Genomic DNA, 27,962 nt, shown 5'->3' on the forward strand with positions numbered 1-27,962 from the left:
GGGAGCCGCTGGGCCCTGCAGCAGAGGGGCGGCGGGGGGAGCGTCCCCGTAGCGTGAGCAGACGCCTGCAGCAAAGACCACCCAGGCTTGAGAATCCCCGGAAGAGCACAGCTGGGTGCGTAAGGAGCAGAAAGACCACCTGCTTCCCGCTGGGCTGCTGCAGCCTTGGCATGGATGTTTTTCAGTCGCCAGCCACACCAGCAGGCCCCAAATCAGTAAGGTTATAGAAGACGCAAAAATTACCCAACCTGAGCCTGGTCGGCAGCGTTGTGCAGCCTACAGGGGCAGGATTCGCGCTCTTTCCAGGGGGCCCTGAAACATGCCCCACATTGAGACTTGGACAATGCTGCCTGTACTCCTTATGTCTGGGTGCCGCTTGTCGGCCAGCAGTGACTCCTGGCTCCACACCGAGCAGAAAAGGAGCCTGGGAAATGCCCCTTCCCTGGATGGCCAAGGACCGAACAAGAGGAAGGGGAAGGCAGCAGCATCTGGCCCTGCTTCCTCCTGTCCCCAGGCAGCCGGGGCGCTGAGACGCTTCCTGCCCCCTGTCCCCAGGCAGATGCCACACTTCCGTTCTGCCTTTGCCACTCCAGAGCGGACCGCTTTCCAGGGGACCCATCTAAGCCTCCGTGTGCCAACCTTGCAAACCGAGAACAGCCCCACTTGGAGGGGACGGGAGGGGGCGGGGGGGGCGCCGACTGAGCACTGGGCCTGGGCCTGCAGGTCCTGGGCCTGGCACACACTAAGTACTTCATGACAGCTGCACAAAGAGGTGCAGGAAGATGCCCAGGGTCACAGGCCAGGAAACAGCACGGCTGGCTTTCAGACGCAGGCGCAGGCGTCTGGCCCCTCGCTGGCACGCCGCCACCCCCGTCACAGAATGCTTAGTAGTGGAGGACAACCACCAGCGAGAGAAGTTGCTCTCACATGGGCGCCTGAGCTCAGACATGCTAATGCCCTCAGGCCTCCTGTACAAGGTTGACAGGGGCCCAGAGGGTTTCCTCATCCACCAGTCCGCGGTTCTTCCATCTCCACTGCGAATGGCCACACTGTGACCATTCGATGTGCGTTCCTTGGTTAAGTTCCGTCTTCTGCTTGGCATCCTTCTTCCCTCTCGGGCAGGCTCCTTTCCTGCAGGGCTGGCATGAGTCCAGGGGGTGGGGGCCGTGGAAACGGAGGGAAGGCTGCAGGCCGAGGGCCGCCCGGGGGGCCGGTGGCCCGGTGACCACGGGAAGGCCCTCTGGGGGTCAGCCCCACCTCCTCCGAGTCATGACTTCCTTTTCTTGCCTCTTTCTGCAGTCCTGCCCCCACCCCGCCTGCCTCTCCAATTAAACTGCAGAAAAATGGGTTTTGTCTTTTTTTAACAAGAACTCAGAAACTCTTAAATTACCTTCTTCAGGGTCTGCAAATAGAAAACCCAAATAAGCCAGCCACCTTTTCCTCCCCTGCCTTCCCACTTCTGTCTTTGAGAGCCTCTGGGCCTGGGAGAAGGGCACGGGCTGTAAGGGGGGGGCCCACTGGGGGTTGGCAAAGATGGAGATGGCAAAGCCAGCACCTCAGGCAGTGGCGCTGAAAGGAGAGAGGGTCCCACGATGTGGACAGCACAGCTGTCGAGTGAGGTCAGGCAGGGGCCCAGGGTTCGTGCCGCTCGAGAAGAACCACAGAGGGTTCAGGCTGTCCGAGAAGCAGGTGGGATTGGCAGGCATGGGGGCCTTCGCTGCCTCTGTACCACCGCTGGTGTCGCAGCTGCCGGGGAGTTCACCGCCGGGCGTCAAGACAGGGAGGGTGTCCTGGCAAAGACTGGGTCCTAATACTGCTCTATGGCGTGTCAGAAAACTAACTGGGGTTACTGAGCACTTACTCTGAGCCGAGCCTGTCCGTGGGTTATCTCATGTAATTGTCAAGATGATCCTACGCCGGAAGTCTGATGGTTATTCCCCATGTACAGATGGACTCTGAGGGCTGGGTGTGACACATCTAGTGACAGCTCGGTGTCCTGCCAGACCTCCGGCCTATCTGCACCTGCTTCCTTGTGGGGGGAGTCGAGATGCAGGGGACAGGACGGGTGGTGGCGTGAGCAGTCGCTGAGGTCCTTTCCCACACAGGTGTTCTGATCTGGGGCTCGTGCCACACCTTTGCATGCAGGGATGGTGTTGAGAGGATGCTGAGTGCAGGGTGCCAGTGCAAAGCAGTAACACTGAGAGAGACAGAGACAGAGAGAGAGACAGAGAGAGAGAGAGACTCATGTCTTGCGATGCTGATGAGATAGGACAGGAGAATAAGAACACGAGACCAGTGCAAAGTCTGGAGAAGATTTGCAGGGACGGGCGTGTGGTGTAGCAAGTGGGTCACCCGTTGGGATGGCCGCCTCCCATATCAGCATGCCTGCTTCATTCGATTCCTCTGCTCCCCCACTTCCACTCCAGCTCCCTGCCACTGTGCACCCTGGGAGTCAGCAGGTGACAGCTCAAGTACCTGCTACCACTCACGTGGGAGACCCAGATGGAGTCCTGTGGCTGTTGCAGGCATTTGGGGAATCGGTCAGCAGATGGGAGAGCTCTCTGTGTCTCTGTCTCTCTGCCTTTCAAATAGAATGCAAATACTTTTGTAATTTAAAAAAATTGTGTGTTAGACATGTGTTGAGAGGACAACACTGAGATCCAAAGGTCTAGAAATTTCTACGCCAATTCAGCTGCATTAGATGTCCAGAAGCCGCTGCATTGCCACCATCTTTCCTCTATACACCCCCCTACCACCACCACCCCAGGGCCAGATGATGGCTAAGGCCTTGGAAGGCGACCTTGGCCATGGGGAGGCCCGGCTTCCCCCGCCCAGCCTGTGCATCTTCTTTGCAGGAGAAGCGGCCATGGCACGGTACCAGCTAGAGCAGGACGACTGGCTGGTGGTCTACCTGAAGTACTTACTGTTCGTCTTCAACTTCTTCTTCTGGGTGAGTGCGTTCGCCTTCCCCAGGCACGAGTGAGTCAAGCCCCTTGGTGCTGTGTGAGTCACCGCCGCCTCCTCAAAGACCACCCAGGGGCAGCTTCTGCCCACTGCAAAGCAAACATGTACATTTGCCACCAAGGGGGAGGAGAGGAAGGCAGTGTACAGGCTGGCATGGAGCCCCCACCCTACAGTGACTCAACAGGGCACGGGCGTGATGAGTAGCCGCGTGTTCCTGCACCAGTACAGAGAGTCCAGTTCCTTCCTCCCTGCCGACTTGCTGCCTGAGTGCCTGGGGGCAATGTGATAGCCCGAGATGGATGATGGCTGGTTCCCCGCTGGGGCCCACTGCCCTCTCGTGGTTCACAGCCTCTGAGCTGAGGACACAGAAGCACAGGTCTTGGGGGCCCCAGGCTGCCGCTGCCAGCCGTGAGCACAGTCTCTATGGTGACCCCCCAGGAAGCCTGGGTCTGCTCCCAGAAGGCAGTGGCCTTGGTAACTGGAGGGTGGACATCCATCACTGGCCCAAAGGGGCAGGCCCCGGATGGAAGGCGTGTGTTTTGTGTTGTGATGGCGCCATGTCTGGGGAGGTGGGAGGGTGTGAGGGCGGGGGCTGCTCCCTTCTGATGCGGTGGTCTTGGGTGGGGCCGCTTGCCTGGGTTCCAAGGGTTGGTTTTCCCAGCTGTAACTCAAGGATCGTTTCTAGTCTTTTGGGGTTGCATTCAGTATATGGAGCATTTTGAATCTATGAAGACACTTCAAAAGAAATGAATGGAAGATGGATTAACAGGTGCCTTGGGCATGGGTGTTAGCCTAATGGTCAGGACACCCACGGCCCATTTCAGAGGGCCTGGGTTCGAGTGCCAGGCCTGGCTCCTGACCCCAGCTTCCTGCTGTGCAGCCCCTAGGGGGCCGTGGGGATGGCTCAAGGAGTGGAGCCAACCACAGTTCCCAGCATCCAGCTTTGGTGTGTGCTTGGTCCCGGCTGTTGTGAGCATTTGGGAAATGAGCCAGTGGACGAGAGATCTTTCCCTCTTTCTCTCTTAAATTAAAAACAAAAAAAAAAATTTGATGCAAAAAATTTTTGACGTCTATGTAGCTTTTACAAAATAGGTAAATTCCAAGACCCCTGCATATTAGGTATTAAATGTCTAAAAATACCACCGAATCAGGGCTGGCATTGTGGCACAGCAGGTCCAGTCACTACTTGCAATGACGGCATCCCAGATGGATGGCCAGTTCCCGTCCTGGCTGCTTCGCTTCCAGTCCAGCTCCCTGCTAATGCACCTGGGAGAGCGGAGGAAGATGGCCCAAGTGCTTGAGCCCCTGCCACCCACATGGGAGATCCACATGGAGTCCCTGGCTCCTGGCTTCGGCCTGAGTCAGAGCTGGCTGTTACAGCCATCGGGGGAGGGAACCAGTGGATGAGAGATCTCTTTCTCTCCGTCTCTCTGTCACTCTGCCTTTTGAACAAGTAAAGTAAGTCTTTAAAAAAATTATACTGCCAGATTAACTGACAGCGTGCAGCTGGGTTTCCTGCAAACCACGGTAAGGGGGCGCTCTCTCGCTTGATGGCACCTTGGAAACTTCCAGAAATGCATGTGCACCTGGAGCTGTGTCTGCAGAGACGTGGTTACGACTGGGGAGGACCGTGGTCGAGTAGCTGAGGACGTGGACACGGCCAGGCAGGAGCCGTGGAGAGGCTTGGAGGACAGAGTCACCAGATGCTATCAGCCTAAAGCTGCACAGTCAGGTCATTGTTTCCGTGCGTTTTGCAAAGTTTCTGAAACAAACAGTGAAGTTATTTGCAACTTTACTCTTCTGAGCGAGACTCTCCTGGAATAGTGAAGCCGAGATGATGAGGACAGGAGAGTAATAAAGCCACACTGCGGGCCATAAACCCTGGGGGTGTGGGTGTGGGTGGCTTCCCTTCCCAGAGATGAATCTGATAGTGTGCTTCGGATGCTTGCTGAGTGAGCATTTCTTTTTCAGAATAACTGTCTTCCTGGATGATAAAAGTCTCATGTCGCCACTGTAGGCAGTCTCCAAGAGATTGGATAGTATAAAAAATAAATAAACTGCCCATATCTCATTATATGAAGGTACTGCAGGTGGGGAGCTGGGTGTTTGGCACAGTGGTTGAGTGCCTGGCTTCACTGCCACGTCCAGCCTCCTGCTCATGCACACCCTGAGAGGCGGGGTGAGGGCCCAAGTGCTCGCTGCCACCTGTGTAGAAGATTCAGATTGAGCTCCCAGCTCCTGGCTTCCACCTGGCCCAGTCCTGGCTGCTTTGGCATTTGCATCAGCCAGCACCTTGGCCTTGGCCTTGGCCTTGGCCTTGAGCCTCCAGAACTGTGAGGTGCGGTGCTGTCCAGGCCACGCTGTCTGTGGGATTCTGCTAGGCAGGTGGTCCTTGCAGACAGAGATGCTGGGCTGGCCGATCTCACGGAGCCTTGCTTTTGTCCTGTGTAAGATCAGAGTGCCGATGCCTGTGAGAAATGGAGGTGAATATGCAGAAAACCGCTTGTGTAACTCTCAGGATCAGGCTGATGGGCAGGCCTCAGCCTGTCCTGGCCCATGTAAGAAACGCCGGGAAGTATAGGAAATGCTCATGTGAGACATGGAGCACGAGATGACCTCACACGTGCCCCGCACTCCGATGGCTGTAATTTTTTTTAAAATGAAAAGAAGTGTACATGTTTTTTTTTAAAGATTTATTTTATTTATTTGACAGGCAGAGTGACAGAGAGAGGTAGAGACAGAGAGAGAGGTCTTCCATCTGCTGGTTCACTCCCCAGATAGCCACAACGGCTGGAGCTGCGCTGATCTGAAGCCAAGAGCCAGGAGCTTCTTTCGGGTCTCTCACACAGGTACAGGGGCCCAAGGACTTGGCCCATCCTCTACTGCTATCCCAGGCCATAACAGAGAGCTGGATCGGAAGAGGGACAGCCAGGACTAGAACCGGTGCCCATATGGGATGCTGGCACTTCAGGCCAGGGCGTTAACCTGCTGAGCCACAGCCCCGGCCCCTTTGCTGGAGGATACAGCTCACTGAATTCTTATTTCACGACCCTAATGGCACCAGAGGTTTGGAGTACCCAGAGCTGTGCCACCATCCCCTGTCACCCTGTCCTTGAGACACCCTTGGACGTAGCTGCGGGTCAGGAACCACCAAGGCCACAGCCCTCACTTCTCAAAAGAAAATGTGGAGGCTGGGGCTGTGGGTTAAGTTGCTGTTTGCAACATTGGCATCCCATATCAGGGCACTGGTTCAAGCCCCAGGTGGTCCACTTTCCATCCAGCTCCCTGCTAAGGCACCTGGGAAAACAGTAGATGATGGCCCGAGTGCTTGGGCCCCTGCACCCACATGGGAGACCTGGATGCAGCTCCTGGCTCCTGGTTTTGGATCGGCCTAGCCTCAACTCTTGCAGCCATTTGAGGAGTGAACCAGTGGATGGAAGCACTCTCTCTCTCTCTCTCTCTCTTTCTCTAACTTTGCCTTTCAAATAAATAAATCTTTAAAAGAAAGAAAACATGGTCCAGGCTTCCCTCTCTGCTGCCATCCTCCTCGCTTTTCTACAAGGCTCCCTACCGTTCCCATCTCCCTTGCGATGTCGCTCTCTGGTTTATTAGTTAATTAGCTGCCTGGCCATGTTAATAATCAGGACTGCTCCCACCTCCCAGGAGCTCTGCCAGGCTACGGGCAGAACGAGGAAGCCGTTCTTGACTGGACGCAGTGGGGGTGCCTGAAGCCCTGGCCTGCCCTTCCCCTGGGGGCCAGGAGGGCTCAGCCTCCAGGGAGTCCTTGGATCCTCTCCAGGGAGACCTGGGGCCGAGGCAGGTGGCAGAGAGGGTGGAGGGCCCCAGGCCGGCCAGGAGAGGCCTGGCAGGGAAGAGCCAGAACAAGGATGTACTGAAGGAGACTCACTGCCTCCATTGCCATCCGTGGGCTCGGCCAAAGACCGCTCTCGACACGCTGAAATGGCTCAGCCTCCCCCCGGCCAGCTGTGGGCTTCAGGACACCTCTGCCCTCTGTGCCAGGGACCAGGGGCACACCCTGTCTGCACAGGGACGTGGCGGGCCAGGACAAAGCCTGTGGTCAGTGCTCTGAGCCACCCTGGCGTAGCCTGGACACCAGGCCACTTGCCTCATGGGCAGGGCGGCTTTGGTGAAATGGGCGCCCAATGGGAAATTAGGCTTCTTGTGCCCTTCCCGGCTTGGGTGACCTTGGAGAAGTCCTGTGACCCTGGGCTTTTATGTCTGCACCCAGAACAGAAAAGGGGCTAGCTCGCTTCTTCCCCTCTTGCCCTACTGTCCACTTGGAGTCCCAGGGCATCCACCCACTGTGCTGCTCCTCTGGGGATACCCACATGTGTGAGGCTTAATTGGGATGCTCCAAGTGGAGACACAGATGGCAAATCTAACGGAGACCGTGATGGGTGTGCATGCACCGTGGAGTGAGTACAGAGCGCAAGATGGTTTGCTGGTGTGGGGACAGGGATGGCTCCAAGGATGCTTTCCTATGAGTTCTGAGCTGGGTTTGAAAGAGGATGCGGGGTTGGGGTGGGGGTGTTGTGGCCCTGTGGGTTAAGCCACCACCTGTGACTCTGGCATTCCGTATGGGTACTGGTTCAAATCCCGATCCAGCTCCCTGCTAGTATTCCTCAGAAAGCAGTGGCTGATGGTCCAGTGTTAGGTCCCCTGCCACCCACGTATCAGACCTGGATAGAGTTCCTGGCTCCTGGTTCCTGGCTCCCATCTGGCTCGGCCCTGGCCGCTGCAACCATTTAGGGGGTAAACCAGCCTAAGGAATCTCTCTCATTCATATTCCCTCTCATCCTCTCATCCATTCATATTCTCTCTCTCTCTCTCTCTCTCTCTCTCTCTCTCTCTAACTCTGCCTTTCAAATTTCAAAAGGAGAAAGAGGACAGGGAGAGGGGTCATTTAGGTTCTCTCCCATCTCTGATCCAGTCTGTCCCATGTGTCCTAGGCTATGTGGGGTTGATGGCAGGGGGAGGTAGGGCCCCAATTTATTTTCTCAAGTGCTCTTTAAAACCAGAGAGCCTCAGCATGGGCGATGGCCGCTAGCAGGACCAGCCTGTCCTGGAAGCTTTAGTGCAATGGCTCTGGGACCGTAGGCAGGGCTGGGGAGCTGTGCTCACCTGGTGCCCTGAGAGCTGTGGCTAAGTGCCAAGAGCATACCTGCTGCCTGCTCCCTGTGCTCTCTGTGGGAGCTCAAAAGCTGGGGTGCAGGGCTGGGGAGCCGCCCACCCCACATGCATGTGCAGTCCTGGGCCCCGCCCTTCCTGGGCTGCATCCTGGGGCCATTCTTCCAAAGCAGCCCAGCCAGCCCCAGGGGACAGAGCCTTGCCGAAACCCAGGCTCCCGGGCTCCTGGAGCCCCCGCACTGTCTGCTCCCCAAACCAGTGACTTCCTGTTCGTTCTGTTGAGGTGGGACTCACCAAATCAGGTCTCCCTTCCCAGTCCCCTGCATGAGACGTGAGGGCAGGGGCCGTGTCCATCAGATGTGGTGCCCATGACAGCTGGAGAACCTGACAGGGCACAGTGGGTGTTGGTTGAGACAAAGCACAGCAACACATCAAGCTGGCATCTTAAGGCCCCTTGGATGCTACTCCAGGCCTTGCTGGGAGCATCCTAGTGGCCCGGAGAAAAGAGCATCCCAGCCTGGGACTCTCACTGCCACTCTGTGTGTAAAAGTGGCCATGCAGCTGGAAAGGAAGTGCTCACTGGTGCCCAAGCGGGCAGCAGGTGGGGCCAACACAGGGCGTTATTTCCATGGCCTTCAATGTTGCCATGGCAACTCCTGTGTGCTGGGCCCGAGGACTCTCGGGTAAGTGCTCTGTATCTCCTACGTGCGCACCCAAGGCTGCTGTTGGGAAGGGAACAGGGCAATCCAGGCATACAGTCCAGAAGAGAGAAGAACTCGTCTACCCAAGAGGTCCAAGCAGGTGCACCCTTAACACGGGCCTGGAAGGATGAGTAGGCGTTCAGTGGCCAAGGAGGAGCATGAGAACAGGCGAGAAAGGCGGCAGGGGTAAGAGAAGCGGCCTCTGAGACCCAGAAAGGCTGTGTCACAGACCCACAGGCACATGGCCAACAGAGCGAGGAGTTTGAGCCTGGACATCAGTGCTGTGTCCCCAAGTTCACCTTCTCGGCCACTGTCCTGACACCACTGTGGCTACCGGGCATCCACAAAGTGTTCAGGAAGAGCCACTGCTTGCCTCTTAGTGGTCCAAGCCCAGGTGTGGAAGAAGTTGAGTAACAGAAGGTGAAGCCTAAAGTCAAGTTGAGGTCATGCAAAGACTTTGGACTTGGCTCCCTGTTCTGGGAATTTGTTGGGGGGGGGGGGGTGGGTCTCAGCAGGGAGTGCTGTGGCAGATCAACATGGGAGGTCCCGGGTGCATCTGGGTGGCGAGGAGCTGGGGGCTGTCCCGGGGACAGGGAGCCAAGCGCGGTGTCACACGGGGGAGACCCAGACAGGCCTGAGAGCACATGGGAAGTGGCAGGTGGCTGTCACTGAGGGGCGAGGCCCCGGTCAGTGTGACCCTGTGGTCTGCGGTGGTGGGCGATGGTGCTGTTGATGAGATTGCCATGGGGTAGGGGGCGCGGGAGACCAGTGCGGTTCTCAGCAGGTGAACGCCATTCCAGCCCTGTGCCCTTCCAGTCCCCGCTGTTTCTTGGTGCAATGTAGGTGGCCGGCAATCAGCACGGTCACCCTGTGCACATCCTGCCCACCCCCCACCATGCCATAGCTCCTCCTGCACTGAAGACTGGGAACTCTCCAACCCCAGGGACCCTCCCTTTCTGCGGGTCCCCTGGTCCTGACTTTGCTCCCAGCACAGACAGAGAAAAACCCTGCAATCCCCTGTACCCCCTCTGCCTGCTCTCCTTCAGGTCTGCTACCTTTCTGTCTCGCCCCAGGGGTGTGCAGCTGCTCGGGCTAATCCTCCCCATGACATGCCCAACATCGGGGCAGTGTTTCTCTTCTATAAATGGGCAGTTCCTAAAATTACCCGGCCTGGGTGACCTGCTCTGCCCTCTTGGCCCGCCTGTGTCCTCATTGTCCTGCTTCTCTCGCTGCAGGGTTTGCTGGTTCATCGGCCACAGGCTGTGGCTTTGAAAAATGTAGTTAATATTCTACAGGAAAGCAACCTAGTTTCTGGAAGGAGCCAAATACTGTTGAGTCAACTCTATGCAGATGGCTGTGGACACAGCTCATTGGGGTCAGGGCTCTCCCCGCCCCCATTCCTCCTCCTCTTCCTGCCCCATCTCCTGCCCTTTCTGCCAACTTCACGGTTCCCACGTGGCTTGAGTGACAGGCATGAGCCACTGGTCCAGAAACACTGGGCTGGGGGTGAATGGACAGAGGTTGTCCCCCTGGTGCTCACAGGGACATATTACCCATGTGGAAGGGGCTTCGGAGATATTCCTGCCAGGGCCCCCAATGTACAGATGGAGAAACTGAGGCTAGGAGAGATAAAGTATCTGTACCACAGTCACAGGGTTAGTCAAGGGCACAGCCAGGACCCGAACCCAGACCCACAGACTTCTGTCTCCTTTGATACCATCAGGTGGTCTATTCCAACATTTAGCCATTGTACTCTTCTTTTTCTTTTTCTTTTTTTTTTTTTTTTATTTTGACAGGCAGAGTTAGACAGTGAGAGAGAGAGAGATGGAGAGAAATGTCTTCCTTCCGTTGGTTCACCCCCCAAATGGCTGTGTACCGGTGGCGCTGACTCCTCCTGCCTCGGCGGGGCTCCACATTCTCCCTAATCCTCCTGACGTCAGAATCGGGGTGGACTCTCCCAGACCTGCGTCAGACCGGCCTGCCCTTCCAGATCCCTCACCCCGACCTCGCGCTGGGGCTGGGCACGTAGCCGTCACCCTGGCTCACCTGCCGGCGCCGTCTGCTTTGCCAGATTCCAGGCATGTCTGTATGGCCAGCACGTGCAGTGACCGAGGGCAGCCCCTCCATCAGCGGCATTGCCCTGCTCCTCTCCCAGGGCTGCGTTCCTCGGAGCCTCCCACCCCCACCCCTTCCCCAGGGAGCCACACTTATTTTTTTTCCTTTTCTATATAATCAGGGGTTTGCCCCCTTTAGACTGAAAACTGCTGCGCAGTATCCTACCTTGTACCCCAAAGCCGCTAGCAAAGAACGGGGTAAAGGGCAGAGTTCCAGCCCTGAGCAAGTGTCGGCTGGGCCGCAGAGCTTTAAGTAGCATTGTGCTCTTAAACCCGTAGATAGAAAATACATGAAATTTGTTCCTTTTATAAAAAGAGCCACCTCCAGGGACTCACACCCAGAAGCCCAGTGTATTCTGAGATTTGGCACAGCGCCACCTACTGGGGGGAGAGGAACAGGACAGTTGCATCCCCTGGACAGCCTGGGAACTCTGTGAATTTTCCTGGCCCATCCTACTCCCAGAAACCTGGTAGTTAAAGCCAGGTCTTGGGGGGGCAGAGGGAGAGGAGGCCTTAGAGACTCCGGGGGTCCACTGCAGCCTCTGAACTGGAGCATGACATTTGATGTAGATGACCTTTGACCCAGGGAGCAAAAGCTTTTTATCAGGTTCTCAGCAGTGGGTCCCATGTCTCTAACAGGTGACTTCTCCTAGGTCAATCCAGACATCTCTGTCTCGGTGGCACCAGACCCGGAGCTCTGGTTTGGGGGTGCCGAGTCAGCCCGCCTGCTGTGTGTGTTGCTATAGAGATCAGACCCCACAAAGAGCCAAGTTTCTCAGCGTTTTGCTGGGGTTGGATCAGCAGAGTGTGGTCACGTTGACTGTCTCGTGCTGCTCCAAAATCTCTTCCTGGCACTATTATGTGCCTTTGATTAATAAAAAATGAGAGATGAATTATTGCTTAATTAATGCACTGTGTTTGGTAGGCAAAAGCCCTCAAAACACAAGGGCCGTGAGGAAAAGCAATCAAAGGGCCCTCTAGGAACCGCTGGTCTAATTCCACTCCGTTATTTGGAAGAGAAAGAAACTGGGGCCCAGAGGGGTTCGGGACTATCATTTGGTCACACAGCTGGTCACAGGGCATTGTGACCTCACCCATGCCCTCCAGGTCAGCCAGAGGGGCCAGAAAGAACTCTGAGCAGGACATTCTGCCAATCACCTCACTGGACACAACCTCATTGGCCCAGACTCGGGAGGGCCCTCCCTGACCGTGCAGGTTGGCTGGGCCATAGATAATCCACACCCTCAGAGAGTTTTAAAAACCTGTTGCAGGGTGAGCGTTTGGCCTGGTGATAAAGACCCCAGTAAGGCACTGGCTCTTGACTCCAGCTTCCGCTGACACAGAGCCTGAGAGGCAGCCGTGATGGCTCAGAGACCCTTGTGGAGAGCCTGGATTACATTCCCAGCTACTGCCTCAGCCCTGCAGCCCAGAGCCGCCGTGGGCACTTGGATGGGAGCACTCTCGCTCTCTCTATTTGCCTCTCTCTCTCTCTAATGTTTTGTTAAATGAGGAGCCATTTTTTTAAAGATTTATTTAATTATTTGAAAGCCAGAGTTACAGAGAGGGAGAGGTCTTCCATCCACTGGTTCACTCCCCAGATGGCCACAACAGTTGGAGCTGCGCCCATCTGAAGCCAGGAGTCAGGAGCTTCTTCTGGGTCTCCCACACTGGTGCAGGGACCCAAGGACTTGGGCCATCTTCCGCTGCTTTCCCAGGCCATAGCAGAGAGCTGGATCAGAAGTGGAGCAGCTGGGACTCGAACCGGTGCCCATATGGGATTCCAGCACTGCAGGTGGCAGCTTTACCCACTACACCACAGCGCCAGAGGGGCAGCTTCTGAGAGCTCCCCACCACCAGGGAAATATGGACAAGAGCTGAGGTGGGGAGGGAGTGCTGAGGGCACTGGGAGCTGGGGAGGCATGGGGACTCCGACTCAGGTCACTCGTGGCATTGGGAGTCACACCTGGACTCAAAATCTGGCTCTGCCATCCACGGATGTGTGACCTGGGACAAATCTCCCAGCCGGCCTCAGTTTCCCCATCTGTATAATGGGAACCAAACTCTTCTTGCCGGCTCCCCAGAAGCCTGAGTGAGAGACGTATAGACATGTAGGTGGCAGGTGTGCAGGTGTCCTTGCCCCGCCCTAACTGGAGGTGTCCCGCAGGTGGGAGGGGCAGCCGTCATGGCCGTGGGTGTGTGGACCCTGGTGGAGAAGAGCGGCTACCTCGGCGTCCTGGCTTCCAGCACCTTCGTCACCTCTGCCTACATCCTCATCTTTGCCGGCGCTCTCGTCATGGGCACCGGCTTCCTGGGCTTCGGCGCCATCATCCGGGAGCAGAAGAGCTGCCTTTCCACAGTGAGTGCCACCTTGTGCCCTGGGGTCCTGCCTGCCCACCCCAGTCCCCTCAGCTTGCCCACAGAGGAGAGGGGAGAGTCACGTGGGCGGCTGCTCTGGGCTACGGCAGTTCCCTAGCCCAGGCTCCCACGGGTTCCCTCTTGTGGCCAATCCTGGCTCAGCTACACCCCTGCCCCATCCCCGTGTGGAAGGCAGCCCCACACGGGTCATCTGTCACTGTTTGAGCGTGTGCCTCAGAAACTCCAGACCCCTTCTGGCTCACTCCCCCAGATGGCCACAACAGCCGGGGTAGCCCTGGCTGAAGCCAGGGGCTTTGTCCAGGTCTCCCATGTGGGTGGCAGGGGCCCAAGCACTTGGACCATCCTCCACTGCTTTCCCAGGCACATTAGCAGCGAGCTGGATCAGAAGTGGAGCAGCTGGGACTCGAACTGGCGCCCATATGGGATGCTGGCTTTGAAGGCAGTGGCTTTACCTGGTACACCATGATGCCGACCCTAAATAGCCCCCCTTTCTAGAAAACACAACAGCTATGCTACCATCACTGTTCACAACCTTCCCCTAACATCACAGAATAGCCCAGCCGTGCCCAGTCTCCACAGGTGAACCAGAACCCGTTGTTTTCTTTTTGAGTTAGAATCTGAATGAGGCCAATGTGTTAAAATTGGTTGGTTTGTCTCCTCTGTCTCTTTTAGACTCTAAGCTCCGCTCTCTGCCTCTCTCCCTCTCCCTCTCTCCTCTTGAATGTATCTGTTGGGGGAAGCAGGTGATTTTCCACTGCCTGTCCCCGTCGGGATGTTCCGACGCCGTCCTGTGAGTTGCTAAGCCTGCTCTCCTGGCCGTTGATCTGGAAGCTTGAGCGGACCCAGGTTTGATCTCTGTGGCCAGCGTGCTTCCTGGCTGGGGTCGGAAGCTCCGTGGCACGTGAGACGGGGGACCCAGGGCACAGAGAGGTGAAGGGGTTTGCACAGTGCTGCACTGCATTCTAGGGCTTTTCAGTAGTAGTGGGTCAGGTGGGGAGCGCAGGAGTGGTCCTAGACAGAGTCGCTGTGTACCCTGCCCGGAGCGTCACAGGCTGCAGGCCCAGCCCTGGCAGTGGGACCAAAGAGCAAACAGTTAAAGCAGGTGCAGGGGCCTCCCTGGTGCACTGGAATACTACAGGGTCACTGCAGGGACCAGCCGTGTCCCCCTGCTGTTCCTGGCCCCTGGTGTGCATGGCCTCTTTTGGGGGATACTGAGGCAGCAGGAATGTAGGGAGTTTTAAACTTGCTGGTACACACTGTTTGGGAGCCCACGCTCTGGTCCACGCACCCCAGAAGGCCCCCAAAGGTGCATGATGCACCCCACTTTACAGATGCGAAGGCTGCGTTCCACCGTGGAGGGGCTGGAGCTGGGCTGCGAATTCCAGCTCATTGGAGTCCCCTCCCAAAGGCTGCATCCCTGGGGGAGGAGAGGGGCAGGAAGCCGAGCAGGGAGAGCCTGCCCAGGGCACGTGGCTCTGCTTCCCGGGGAGGCAGCACCTGGCTGGACACAAGACCGGAACCAAGCGCAGGAGACCCCAGGCGTGACTGTGGCGCTGGAGGCCTCTGTGCCCCCACGGTGGAAAGGAAGGACCAGCACGCGTGGGTCACAGCAGATGTGGTTTGGAAGGGGACATGAGGGCCGTGGAGGCCAGCACTTCATCCAGAGGTTCTAGGCAGAAGGACCCCAGTGGGTGAGAGTGTGGGTCACCCCGGCACTGGCAGGGGTTACTCAGGATGATTGGCTGCGCTAATAGTCCCATTGTGAGCGCTCTCCCCCTGGCTGTGTCATAAAGAATAAGTGTGAACTCCCCCATCAGTGTCCTGTCTCACCCGCTTCCTCTGTTTTTAAGGATTTATTGTATTTATTTGAAAGGCAGAATGACAGGGAGAGACAGGGAGAGCTCTTCCATCCGCTGGGTCACTCCCCAGAATGGTCATAACAGCCAGGGCTGGCCCAGGGCTGAGTCAGGGCCCCGGAACTCCATCCAGGTCTCTCACATGGATGGCAGGGACCCAAGCACTTGGGCCATCTTCCAGGGCCCTCCCAGGCACATTAGCAGGGAGCTGGATCGGAAACAGAGCAGCTGGGACTTGAACATCAAGATGCTGGCATCGCGAGTGGCTGCTTAACCCACTGTGCCACAACACCAGTGCCACCTCATCCACTTCGAACGCAACGTATCCCATCCGCCCGCCATCCCTGCTGGTCCTCCAGCCTCCCTGGCCGGGCACAGCCTGGCTGTCCCGCCCACAGAGGACCGCACCTGGGACCATGCAGGAGAGATATGGAATCTGAGTGCAGGACCAGGGTCTGGTGCAGCCTGGGGGCCTGGTGGGCACCCCTTTGCCACTCCTGCTGCTCCTCCAAGGCAGGGCTGCTAGGAGATGCAGCCTCCTTCCCTCGCTCTATGGACGTCCCTAGACGGGCACCTCTGCAGGTGGCCACGTGAAGCCCAGGCACACACGCCAGGGGCCCACAACCAGCAAACTCCGCAGCCTATAATCTGCTTTCCCTGCACCCCTCCGGAAAAGCCCAGGCCAGACGGGGCCCAAGCACAGACCACAGGCTGAAGCAGAGGCACCGAGAAGCCCCCAGCCTGGCCCAGCAGCCCCTGCTCTGTGGAGCCTGGGCTTGTTGAGACCAAGAGGTAGCCGGCCGGCCTTCCTGGGGCTGACACAGCGGGTGCCTGCAAAGCCGGCCCTAATTTAGCGTCCCACCCATGGGGTTCGGGCACTTTGCTGCCATTCCGTGGTTCCTGGAGCTTCCTCCTCAGTTTCATTTCATTCTGCCCCTCTCTGCATCTGGTTTCCTTTTGAACTCTTAAGACAGCTGTGCAGGAGAGATCTGGCGAGTGTAGCATGACCCAAAGTGGTCCCCTGTCCCTCAGTGCGAGAGGACTGGGACAAGGGGAAGAGCGGGCAGCTGCACGCCACTGTGCGTCCAGCTCGGACTGAGAGGAGGGAGAGGGAGAGCACCGGCATCAGCAGCTCCCAGGGCCTCGCCCTCCGGGGCCTGTACCGCTCACGCACTGCCAGCCTCAGCCTCTGTCCCAGCCTCACCCTTCCTCCCCACCACTGTCAGCAGCCCCTCCGAGTCACTGTTGCTGGTGTCGACAGCAGGATGAGTGAGCCATCGGAAGCCTGCACAGGGGGCGAACAGGAAAGCGGCCCTAAATTATTCACACCAGACCTTTTTTACCCAAGACAGCATGAGCAAGACAGAGAATCCAGGCCATCGACCAGGACAGGTGTCACCCCAATCGAAGGAGAGGGATATTTTTAGAGTCTGGAATATGGGCTCGCAGCACTGTGGACATCTACAGCCAAAGGATGCTCGTGACGGACGGTCCCGAGGCAGCCCGGCCTTTGTCAGGGGGCTCTTCTCTACGTCGGGGTGGATGGACTATCAGAAGTTCTAGAAACTGATTTCTGAAGGCGAGGGGACCCAGAGTTGCAACACTGCCGTTGCGTCTTCCCGCCGAGCTATGGCTCCCAGGGCAGTGAGCCCCCTAGTGAGGTCTAGGATGGGGGCAGTGGTGTGCACGCTGGGGCACTGTGTAGCTTGCCCAGCCAGCTCTGCGCCCCGGGAAGTCACCCCGCCCCCCGCCTCTCCTAGCTCCCCGGATGTCCCCATCTTTGTACTGGGTGAGGCCAATGGGGACAGGTTTTCAGGTCTCGGGAAACGAGTCAGCATGACCTAAAGCATAATTGTGAGTCTCATTAGCATCTATATCGCCGTGACCAAGCTCCTTTGAGAAGGGACCCAAATACACACATCTATTCTTAGGGCCTTTCCTCCAGGGTCCGCATGGCCCAGGGTAGGGACTTCTACTGAAGAGGCTGGTGGTGGTGGCAAGGTGGGGAGGCCGCCAAATCCCACACCCAGGTCTTGTTCCGCCAGCCACCCAGCCCCGGGGTGGTCACCACTTCATCTGTTGAATGCACACTGTGGCTCATGCTGTGGGGTCAGAGAAATGGACACAAGGCGACGTCTTTTCAGGCGCTTCAAGAAGCAGGGCACACATGTCCCAAGAGCTGGCCTTGACATGGGTCATGGTGGGCTCCGCCTGCCCCAGCTGGACCCCGCTGAGGTCATTCAGCAAAGGACATGGGCTGACGTGGGCCGTGGACGCGAGCCAGGCAGCCGCCTGCGGACCACGGCCCCCTGCTCTGAATAGCCTGGCGACTCTCTCCATCGGCCTCCTCCTCGCCGGCCTCACGCACTCCAGGGCTGTGCAGAAGGTGCAGCCGGCAGCTTCCAGATGCACCTTGTACCTGTCTGCTTGGCCAGAAAGAGCCGGGCCTCAGGCCACTCAGCGAGAGGCTGGCAGAGCCTGGCCGGGGCCCAGAGCTCCAGGCAGGGCTGTTTGTGGTGTTGCAGGCACGTGCTGGCCCCCTGTGCCTGGGCACCTCTGACACAGGAATGGGCACGCGCCCCATTCATGTCTCAGGATCCGTGGTTTCTTTCCAAATGGAACACGAGCCGCCGAGGGGAGACCTCGAGGTCGGGTCCCTGGCTGCCTGGTCCACTCCGACACGGAGGGCAAGTGTCGGGGTGCTGGCATCCGGTCTGTTGGGTGCCACAGAAAGTTTGTCTCAGCCCTGTGTGGGTGGGTGATCGCCCCCATCCTCAGCGGGGGCCCTGAGCAAGTCTCAGAGCAGGGCTGAACCAGGAAGGCGGGTTGCAGTGTGCATGTGTGTGTGTAGTGCACACACCTGTGTGTGCACATTATGTGTGTGTGTTTAGCAGGAGGAGGGGCTGGTAACAGCTCCCATTTGCCTCCCAAATCCAGGAGTCTCTTGTGGCATCGTGCAGTGCCTCCCCTCTCTCCATGTTCCAACTTCCTGTCCCTGGCAGATCCCAGCCCCAGCCCCAGCCCCAGCCCCAGCCCCGGAGATTGACATAAGCACGTCCCTCCCGCCTCCCTGGGCAGTCAGGACCCTGATCACTGAGCGCCATGAGCAGAGGGGCCCCGCTGACCCTGTCACTGTGTGCCATGTACAGAGGGGTCCCGCTGACCCTGTCACTGTGCACCGTGAGCAGAGGGCGTCCCAAGGAAGATCTGAACAGGAAAAGCCCACGGACACAGGCAGAGGGTTTTCCTCCCTGTGAGGTTTCATCGCCCTGATGTCGGGACAGCGATCCGCCCCTCCCCCTTGCCTTAGTCCCTTAGGCAGCAGCTTCCTCTGTGCCCTGGGCCAGGTGTCCCCATGGGGAATCTGGTCCTCATCCTGCAGGCAGCCAGCCAGGCCCCGCGGCTCACGCTGCTCTTCCCTTCTCTCTCCGAGCCTGTGCGGACTGAACTCTTGAATAGTCTCAGCTTGAAGCTTAGCAGAATCTGTCTTGGGCCTGTAGCTCCAGAGATGGGGCCCTCTGTGACCCTCCCGCCGACACGTGTGTGCACCTTGGGAGCCCCTTGGACCCCTGGCTTGGCCTCGGGCTGCCCTTGGCTGCATTTTCTCCCCAGGCCTCTGGAATGCTGCCTGTCTCCCGGGGCTCAGTTTGCTTCCTTGCCTGGTCGACCAGCTGTCCTCGGCCAGCCTTGGGCCTCTCCCCAGCCCCCAGCCTCTCCAAGCAGCACTGGATATTGGCGCCAGCCATGGGCCAGAGGGCCTCCCCGGCCCCCACTCACAAACGGCTCCCAGGTGGAAGGGCTGAGGCCCAGCATCTGCGTGGTGGGGACGAGGAGTGCTGGAGGTCATGATCGGCTCCCAGGTGAAAGGGCTGAGGCCCAGCATCTGCACGGCTGGGACCAGCAGGGGGGGCCAAAGGTCATGGTGACGTCTTTCAGGAGTGGCTTGAGGCTCCCAGACCCACATCCTCTGTGTTCGCACGAACAGCCTCCAGCTGGCCTTTCGTTGCCAGAACCTGATTCACCCAGGGGTCCTTGCTGCTACAACAGCTGGCTCCATCTTTTCCTGTTTGGCCCTGCGTGCTCTGAGCTCCCTGACCCGATTTGGCTGCTGTCTCCGTCATCCTCACCCAGGGCCAGCTGGGAGCCTTCTCCTTGCAACACAGCCTTGGCAGCAGCTTGATCCTCCTGTGACACTAAGGTGTGCACAGTTCTGAGAACGGGCTAGCGCCTCCCCCCGAGCCTGCCTGCCTACACCGCGAGGGCCCGCAAACCACTTGGGTCTAATCCGGCAGAACGTTGGGGTGCATGGAAGGGGAATGCCTCGGCAGAGCACACTTCTTTCCCATCAGCCCAGTGGAAATAGTGTGCAGCTCCAATGTTACTGAGTCCTTAAAATGTATCTCAGGCCAGCACCACAGCTCATAGGCTAATCCTCCACCTGCGACCCTGGCACCCCGGGTTCTAGTCCCGGTCGGAGTGCTGGATTCTGTCCCGGTTGCTCTCTCTTCCAGTCCAGCCCTCTGCTGTGGCCCAGGAAGGCAGTGGAGGATGGCCCAAGTGCTTGGGTCCTGCACCTGCATGGGAGACTGGGAGGAAGCACCTGGCTCCTGGCTTTGGATCAGCGCAGCGCACCAGCCATAGCAGCCATTGAGGGGGTGAACCAATGGAAGGAAGACCTTTCTCTCTGTTTCTCTCTCTCACTGTCTAACTCTGCCTGTCAAAAAAAAAAAAAAAAGAAAGAAAAAGAAAAAGAAACGTGTCTCAAAGGCGACGCCAGCTGAGCCTCCCTGTCTCACACCAGCGAGAGTTTCCGGGCTCCGCTTACCCCGCGCGCTTTGTAATTACTCACCTGAGTGTCACGGGGGCGCTATTCCTGCATTTCCCGCAGAGCATCTCACAAACGAAGGCTCAGCTGGGCTCAGAGATGCCTCACCCTCAGCTCCCTTTTGGATCTAGTGTTTTCCATCGTATCCAACTTTGGGTCTAATTCAAACTATCCCAGTAAAGAATGAATTAGCAAAAAAAATACCTGACCCAGGGTGGTGTGGGGGGATTAATGTTTGGGGCCACACTGATTCCTTCTCTTTAGGGTCAAGTGTGGCCTCATAGTTAAACTGCATGTAGGGGCCAGCGCCGTGGCCTAGCGGGTAAACTTGCTGCCTGCAATGCCGGCATCCTGTGTGGCTGCCGGCTACCCCACTTCCAATCCAGCTCTCTGCTGTGGCCTGGGAAGGCAGTAGAAGATGGCCTAAGTCCTTGGGCCCCTGCACCCGCATGGGAGACCAGGAAGAAGCTCCTGGCTTCGGGTTTTGGATCGGCGCAGCTCTGGCTGTTGTGGCCAATTGGGGAGTGAACCAGTGGATAGAAGACCTCTCTCTCTCTCTCTCTCTCTCTCTCTCTCTCTCTCTCTCTGCCTTTCCTTCTCTCTCTGTGTAACTCTGACTTTCAAATAAATAAATATTTTTAAAAAATAAACTGCATGGATTTCAATTTTGCACCAAAATGGCCGTTATCTTTTCGTTGCATTTTTCCATGAATTTTGCGAAGTACTCTTGGACTTTGAAGTGGAGTTGTTCTCGGGCAGAACTCGGGCGGTAGAAGAGATGAGAGATTTCTTGAGAATTCTCGTTGCTAGTTTCCATCAGAGCGAACGAAGCAGGTTGCTTCTGCAAGGACCTGGGCAGGCTGGGTCTGCAGGGGTAGAGCGGCCTCAGAATTCAGCGGGACTGGACGTGAGCAAAGCAGGTTCAAGTTGTAGGGCAAGGGGAGTGTGACAGCAGGACCAGGGAGGCCAGCAGCCATCATGATTCACCGCGTCCTCATGGCCCAGACAGGTAGTGAGATCCCTATCCAAGGGAGGCTCAGAAGCAAGGACGCTAGCCACAAGCTTATGGGTTGGAAACTTGGGGAGGCCTTCCTGGAGGTGGTGCCTGAGTGTCAGTGGCTGAGTAGCCGATGCACAGAACACGGGCAGTGCCCAGAGCCAGTGGAACAGTGAGAGCCAAGGTCCTGGGGCTGGAGGTTTCCCTTGTGTGCAGGTGTGGACAGAGTGAGCAGCTTCCTAGGAAAGGCTGGGCTGGGTACTGTGACGGGACGGGGCCGCCAGGGCAGGCAGGGGGATTCGGCCCATGAGTCTTGGCCCTGGGCTGTCCTGCTTGCACAGAGGTGGCCAGGGATGCCCGTGCCCTGTGGCTCTCTCCATCTCCTGTCCTGACCTCTGTCCTTCCGGGAGGCACCTGACACCCCGTGTCCATACCGAATCCACCCTGAGTGAGCTCAGCCAGTTCATCCAGCTGCCAGCAGCCGGGAGCCCGCCTTGCTGCTTCCTTCCTCACGGAGCCCTGGACCTGCAGGGTGACCTCCGGCGGGCTGTGCAGCGTCCCCGGGCACCTGTGTGCGTTCAAGGGTGCCTGGCACTCTGCTGGCCTGGCAGTGAGATGAGTAGTGAGTGCTGATCTCCCAGGGCGGTGGGGACAGAGCCCGTGAACGGGGCCGGTGGAGAGTGTGGGAATGCTGGCTCTTGCTGTCAGGGAGCTCCCATCACGTGCCTGGCTGGGCCTGGCACCCCGGCTCCACGGGTGAGTAAGGTCCCAGCTCTGCCCAGAAAGGGGCTGTGTGTTTTAGAGAGGATGGGAGGGGCCTTTCCCCTGATCCCGGGAAACGGGGCATGCGCTCTGCTCCCTAGTAGGTTTTGAGGCCCAAGATCCCGGGTGACCCCTTGGAGAGGGGGGGCTCTGGTGGTGGAGCCTGGGCTGTCCTGGCATGGCCGGCTGGGAGGAGCTAGGTGGCACGGGGCCTGGCGAATGCTAACCTGCAGTGGACGCCAACGCCAGCCAGTGGCACCCAGGGGATTGGGGACGTCCTCACTCTTGGCGGCGGTGATGAAAAACTTAGCCGAGCCAGACTCGAGGGAGGCAAAATGTGGCTGCAGAGCCTTCCTCGGGCTTGCCGGCGTCAAACAGACCTGCTGGCAGCACAGCCCTCCCCAGAGGCTTCCAAACCAGATCGCCGCTGGGAAGGCACCGGCGTCCCATGTGGGCAGCGGTTTGAGTCCCAGCTGCTCCACTTCCGATCCAGCTCCCTGCTAATGCACCTGGGAGAGCAGTGGAAGATGGCCCAGGTGCTTGGGCCCCTACACCCGCATGGGAAACCTGATGAAGCTCCTGGCTCCTGGCTTCGGATCAGCCCAGCTCCGGCCGTTGTGGCCATCTGGGGAGTGAACCAGCGGATGGACGATCTCTTTCTCTCTGCGTCTCCCTCCCTCTCTCTGTAACTCCGCCTTTTAAATAAGACAAATTAAAAAAAAAAAAAAACTTAAAAAGCCAGCAGACTGAAGGGTGGGCATTGTGGCACAGCAGACTGAGCCACCACTTGGGATGCTCACGTCCCACATCAGGTGCCAGTTTGAGTCTCGGCTGCTCCACTTCCAATCCAGCTCCCTGCTGACACCCCGGGAAGCAGCAGAGGATGGCCCAGGTGTTTGTGCCCCTGCCACCCACGTGGGAGACTCGGATGGAGTTCCTGCCTTCTTACCTCCAACCTGGCCCAGCTCTGGCTGTTGCAGGCATTTGGGGAGTGAACCAGTGGGTGGAAGATACCTCTCTCTCTCTCTCTCTCTCATTCTTTAAATCCCCCCCCCGCCCCTTCCACTCCCCCTTCCTCTGCCTTTCAAATTAAAAAAACAAAAAGAAAAACCAGATTGACTCCAGAGAACCACTCAGAACTCCTGCACTATAGCCAGGCTACGGGCCTCACTCCCCACCCATCCCGTGAGCTGAAGCAGAACAGGCCTCCCTGATCCTTGCTCACCAAGGTCAAGGTGAGCACCTGTGTGCTGCAGAGCTGCCCTCCCAGGCTGGTGCAGGGTGAAACCCCGCCCATGCTTTCTGGCTGTGTTCACGTTCTGGCTTCACATGAGCTAAATAGCACACCCCAGATGGTCTATGTGCGCCTCCCAGAGTGCACAGGGGCCCCTGTGTGGCTGATCCAGTCCCAGCCGCAGCCGTAGACCCTGAAGGTCAGTGTGGCCCCAAGGTGTGCAGATCCTCGGCTCCGCCCCTGCATGCTGGATGGTGAGCGGCTGCTGGCCGTGCCCCACTGCATGCCGGGACTTCCTCCGGGGGTAGTCTCCAGACGTTGCCACATGGGCCTGGTGGACAGCCAGTGGCATCAGTGTAGCTCAGCTAATAGCTCTGTGCTCCGCTCGGATGAGCTGCTGCCCCCAGCGTGGGGCTGGCTTGCTCTGGCTGGCTCTGTCTCCCCGGCGTGTAGAAGGGCCCTGCTCTACCTCCCTCAGGAGCTGTCTGTGAGCACGGCCCGGGATCCGGACCCAACGTCACACCTGTGCAGGGGCAGTGGAGGAGCCAGGAGAAAGCTGCGGTGTGGCCTCTGTTCCCCGGGAGCTCACAGCCATTGTTGGGGCGGCGGGAGGTGGCAAGAGTGGAGGGCCAGCTGCGCCAGGCCTCCAGGCCTACATGGAGGAGCCGTGGGGCAGGCAGGAAAAGGGCACAGTGGTGGGCTCGGGGCCAGTTGAGAGCAGAAGCAAGCAGGGGTGCACATGGGTGGGTTTGTGGAGCTGTGACTGCGCTGGGCAGGCAGAGGGAACAGAGGGCAGAGACACGGAGGCTTGACAGTGTGGCCTGTAGGAGGACAGTGCATGCCGGAGTGCAAGGAACGCTTCCCAGGTCTGCACAGACAGCGCCCCCTGCAGTCGGAGGCCTGACATGCAGCCACGGCCCAGAGGGAGTCCGAAGCAAGGCAAGGCAGGGCGGTGGCCCGAACCTCCCTCGGAGTGGGGCAGCTTCAGCCAGTAGCACTCCCTCCCCTGCCCTCTTTCTCCTTCTCTCTCCTCCCTCCCTGTCCCCTCTCCTGCCTCCTGCTCCTTGGCTGCCGGCGGCCTGGCCCATCTCCCTGTCCCTGTGCCCTCCCAGCTGCATGGGCCTGGCTTGCTGGCTCCTGTGGGAACACACCAACAGCCAGCAGTGTCCCCGGAACCTCCGGACACTGCACCGCTGGGGGCACTGGGGAGGGGGGCTGAGCCTTCCTCCGGCCCTCGCAGCCAGGAAACCAACCCTGAGCCCAGGAGGCCAGGCTGCAGTGAGGGGACCTGGGAACCCCTGCAGGGCTGGGAAGGCTGGGAAGTGGGTGTGGGGCTGGGAACTGCTGTGCGCCCACCACTTCTGCTTCCTCCTGAGCCCTGCCTGCTGCTGTCCGCCTGCCCCTGCAACCCCGCCACACCTGTGCTCCCTGAACACGAGGGTCCCGCACTTAGTGCAGGCTTCTGGCTTTGAACTCACTCTCCCTTTCCACCTGGCAAATGTCTACTCATCCACAGAGATGCCTCCCCTGCACAGGTCACCACCTCCAGGAAGCCTCCCTGACTGCCCACTCCTCGGGGACCCTCCCCCCATGTTTTCCAGGGCTTATGTTTGTAATACAACATTATAGTGGCTTATCTGTCTCCCAGTAGCGATGATTTTGAGGGTAATTGCTGGTGGGGGTGGTGGATTATGGAGTTGGCAGGGCAGTCAGTGAAGGGGTGAGTGGGGAACCCTCGTTCCCAAGGCTGGCTGGTATGTGCAGAGCTAGTGACGGGAGGGGGCAGAGGTGCAGGGCTCCTGGCAGGTGCCCCTCCCACCTGACTCTTGTCCAGGGGTGGTGACGGTCGTGTCTCCGTGCTCCTAGTATTTCTGCCTGCTGCTTGTCATCTTCCTGGTGGAGCTGGTGGCAGGAGTCCTGGCCCACGCGTACTGCCAGAGGGTAAGTGGCAGTTCCCTCCCCCTGTGTCCCCTGCCAGGGCCCCAGAGAGGCAGCGGCAGTGGGGAGGGCCACGGGGCTGGGGGAAGAGAGACAGACACGCAGGGGCGGGTCCTGTGGCCCAGGCCTCTGCACACAGCCAGGTCCCTGCTCGTGCCCTGGGGCCGGCGGGTCTCAGCCACCTCCTCCAGTCCCTTGTCTTCAGTGGGGCAGCTGGGGAGAGAGAGCCCCGTGGGAGGTGGGGTCACCCCCATCCCTTCCAAGTGTAGATGGAGGAGGCTCTGCCCAGCAAAAGCATCCCAGGAGGACGGCTTGGGCTGAGGTCAGCCAAATGAGAAAAACAGGATCCGCCCTCGCCTGCCTGCACTGCACAGGGCTGAAGTGGCCAGTGGGGCCCCATTCCACCCGGGACCCTCTGAGTCCGGGCTCAGGTCATGAGCTGGGCTGGTAGAGACAGCATGACAGTGTCTGTGGCACCCGCGGGGTATAAGTCGCAAATATTTTGAATAGCACCTCATAATCAACATGGAAACGCGTCCCCCTGTCCAGCCTCTGGCTGTGCCACGTGACATGAGCTGCCCCCAGCCGCCAGCCTCTCCCCTCCACTCTGCCCTCGCGCCAGGCTCCAGTTTCTATGACATCCTATGCACGGGTGTCCCCTGACCCCTGGAGGAGCCCCTGCTGTGCCATCACCCATAGTCCATGGCATCCCAGAGCAGCCAGTGTGGGTTCGGGGCAGGCCTGGGCCCCAGAGGGCAGGGGGTGTAGTGGGGGGGGGGGTCCTGCTGATGTCACTTCCACTGTCCCCCGTCCTCAGCTGAGTGAGGAGCTGAAGCAGCACTTGAACCGGACGCTCACTGAGAGCTACGGGCAGCCCCGAGCCGCGGACATCACAGCCTCGGTGGACCGCCTGCAGCAGGACGTAAGCCGGGTGACCCCGGGCCAGTGACACAGCCTCCTAGGGTGGGCGGGCGGTGCCTGGGGGGGTCCCTGGCCACCGTGGGAGGTACCACTCCTTCTCCACCATGGCTCTCCCCGAACAACCCCTGCGGACCCCACCCCTGCGGCCTTCTCACCCCAGGCCCTGGAGCAGAAGCCGGCCATGCCCGGGAAGGACTCCATGTCCTGGGCATCTTCCCTCCAGGGCTGCCCCCTCCTCCCACCGCCAGGGAGCAGGGCACTAAGGCCCCATCGTGCTCGCTGTCTGGGTGTGGCCGCTGCGTCAACCTGCCAGGTGGGAACCTGCAAGTGGGACTCGGGGACAGGAGATGGCCTCTCCTTTCCAGGACCCCTCCAGTAAGGCCACGGTCCTGGGCAGACATGGGGGGACAGGCAGATGCCGCCAGGCTGTGCACGCCCATCGGTAGTCACGTGTGACATCTTACATTTAACGGGAAATTAAGTACAGAGCTCCATTGCCCCATCCCAGCAGCCTGGGAGCTGCACACGCTAACGGCACAGGATGCTTCCGTCAGAAAGGAAAGGGCTACAGCACGCTGCTCTTGGGCTCCTGATGGCTGAGTTGGGAAACTGAGGCAGCGCTGCCTGCCTGCCCCGGTCTCCCTCCTCCCTGCCACCTGGCCCACCTCTCCCTGGACATGAGGCTTTGCTCCAGGGGCGTCACACTTAAGGGCAAGTCCCTCCCCAAGACCCCGGCTTGGCTCGCAGTCATTGCTGCACAGAGGAGCTCGTCTCTGAAACAGTGGCCAGGGCTTGGGGCTGGACGGCTCCCAAGGTCTCTGCCAGCTTCCGCCGCTGCAGAATGCCCCAGGGGATCTACACAGGGCTGAACCCAGGGCCATGGGATTGAATTTGAAGGACACCCCCCCCCCCGGCAGCGCTGGGACCCAGGGCTGGGAGCCCCCAGCAGGCTCCGCTCACCTCCAGCCTTGGCCTCTCTCTCTCCTCCAGTTCAAGTGCTGTGGGAGCAACAGCTCAGCCGACTGGCAGCGCAGCCTGTACATCCTGTCCCGGGCGGCAGAGGGCCGCCGGGTGCCAGACAGCTGCTGCAAGACGGTGGTGGCGCGCTGCGGCCAGCGGGCCCACCCCTCCAACATCTACAAGGTGGAGGTGAGCACCCAGGTTCAAGGGCCCAGGGCCTGGCCCTACAGGAGCCCCCAGCCTGGCCACCTCCAACAGATGGGGGTGGGAAAAGAAGAGACCGCTTAACCTTGGCCATGGAACCACAGTGCCCACGGCCTTCAAGGGTGTCTGCAAAGCCCTGGGACAAACAGCTCTCTGGGGGAGGGAGAGTCTGCACCCCGAAGTCTCTGGCCCACTCGTCCCGGCAGCCCTTTCCGTCCCACGCCTCGCCTGTCATGGCCAAGGCACAGGTAACGAGTGGCTACCTTCCAGGGAGGCTGCATCACCAAGCTGGAGCAGTTCCTGGCCGACCACCTGCTGCTGATGGGGGCGGTGGGCATCGGGGTGGCCTGCCTGCAGGTGAGTTAGTGCACGGGGGCCGGGCGGGGAGGGTCAGGGAGGAGCTCTGAATCCCACCCCCTGGGCTGAAATGGCCAATAGCAGGACTCACCCCTGCCCTGCCCCTGCCCCCGGCCCCAGCCCCGGCCCTCATCTGTGCAACCAAGGGCAGATCCCATGTTCAGGCTCTTCCCCTTGAACTTGTAAGGAACAGGGACCTGAGAGGAGTGTGAGTGTGGGCCCAGGTATGTGCCTGTACCCTATGTGTGTGCATGCGGGACTGGTGCACGCATAGCTTGCCGTGTCATGTATGGGGCCCGGGTACACCTGCATGTGTGTGGGTTCGTGTGGGTGGCAGCTGAGCAGGTGTGTGTGCATGTGTGTGCATGTCGTGCGTTTTTGTGTGCACACTCTCCCCTATGTACACCCAGCCCTCTCCCTCCCCCGGCCACCATCCAAAGAGACAGCATCGCTCTCACAGGTCGATTTGGTCAAGGGTCCAAGGGAGAAGCAGAGACAGAGGCAGTGAGCCAGGCCCCTGTAGTCCCCATGTCACTCGGCACTCCTGCGGCACCAGGAGCCGCGTGGGTGCTGTCTCTCCTGGGGGCCGGGCCATCCTGGGTCCT

At 59.0% G+C, this 27,962-nt stretch overlaps 1 protein-coding gene across 1 annotated transcript in view; it reads left to right on the plus strand.

The window, feature by feature from the left end:
• TSPAN11 (tetraspanin 11) overlaps nucleotides 1-27,962 on the plus strand; it is a 53,783-nt gene that overhangs the window by 20,446 nt on the left and 5,375 nt on the right. The window contains exons 2-7 of the mRNA XM_062195463.1: nucleotides 2,856-2,950; nucleotides 13,092-13,283; nucleotides 24,844-24,918; nucleotides 25,733-25,837; nucleotides 26,827-26,985; nucleotides 27,271-27,357. Coding sequence (XP_062051447.1) covers nucleotides 2,867-2,950; nucleotides 13,092-13,283; nucleotides 24,844-24,918; nucleotides 25,733-25,837; nucleotides 26,827-26,985; nucleotides 27,271-27,357 — 702 coding nt within the window. The 5' untranslated portion in view covers nucleotides 2,856-2,866. The remainder of the gene's footprint in view (nucleotides 1-2,855; nucleotides 2,951-13,091; nucleotides 13,284-24,843; nucleotides 24,919-25,732; nucleotides 25,838-26,826; nucleotides 26,986-27,270; nucleotides 27,358-27,962) is intronic.

Source organism: Lepus europaeus, chromosome 6, assembly GCF_033115175.1.
Source record: "Lepus europaeus isolate LE1 chromosome 6, mLepTim1.pri, whole genome shotgun sequence".
NCBI lineage: Eukaryota > Metazoa > Chordata > Mammalia > Lagomorpha > Leporidae > Lepus > Lepus europaeus.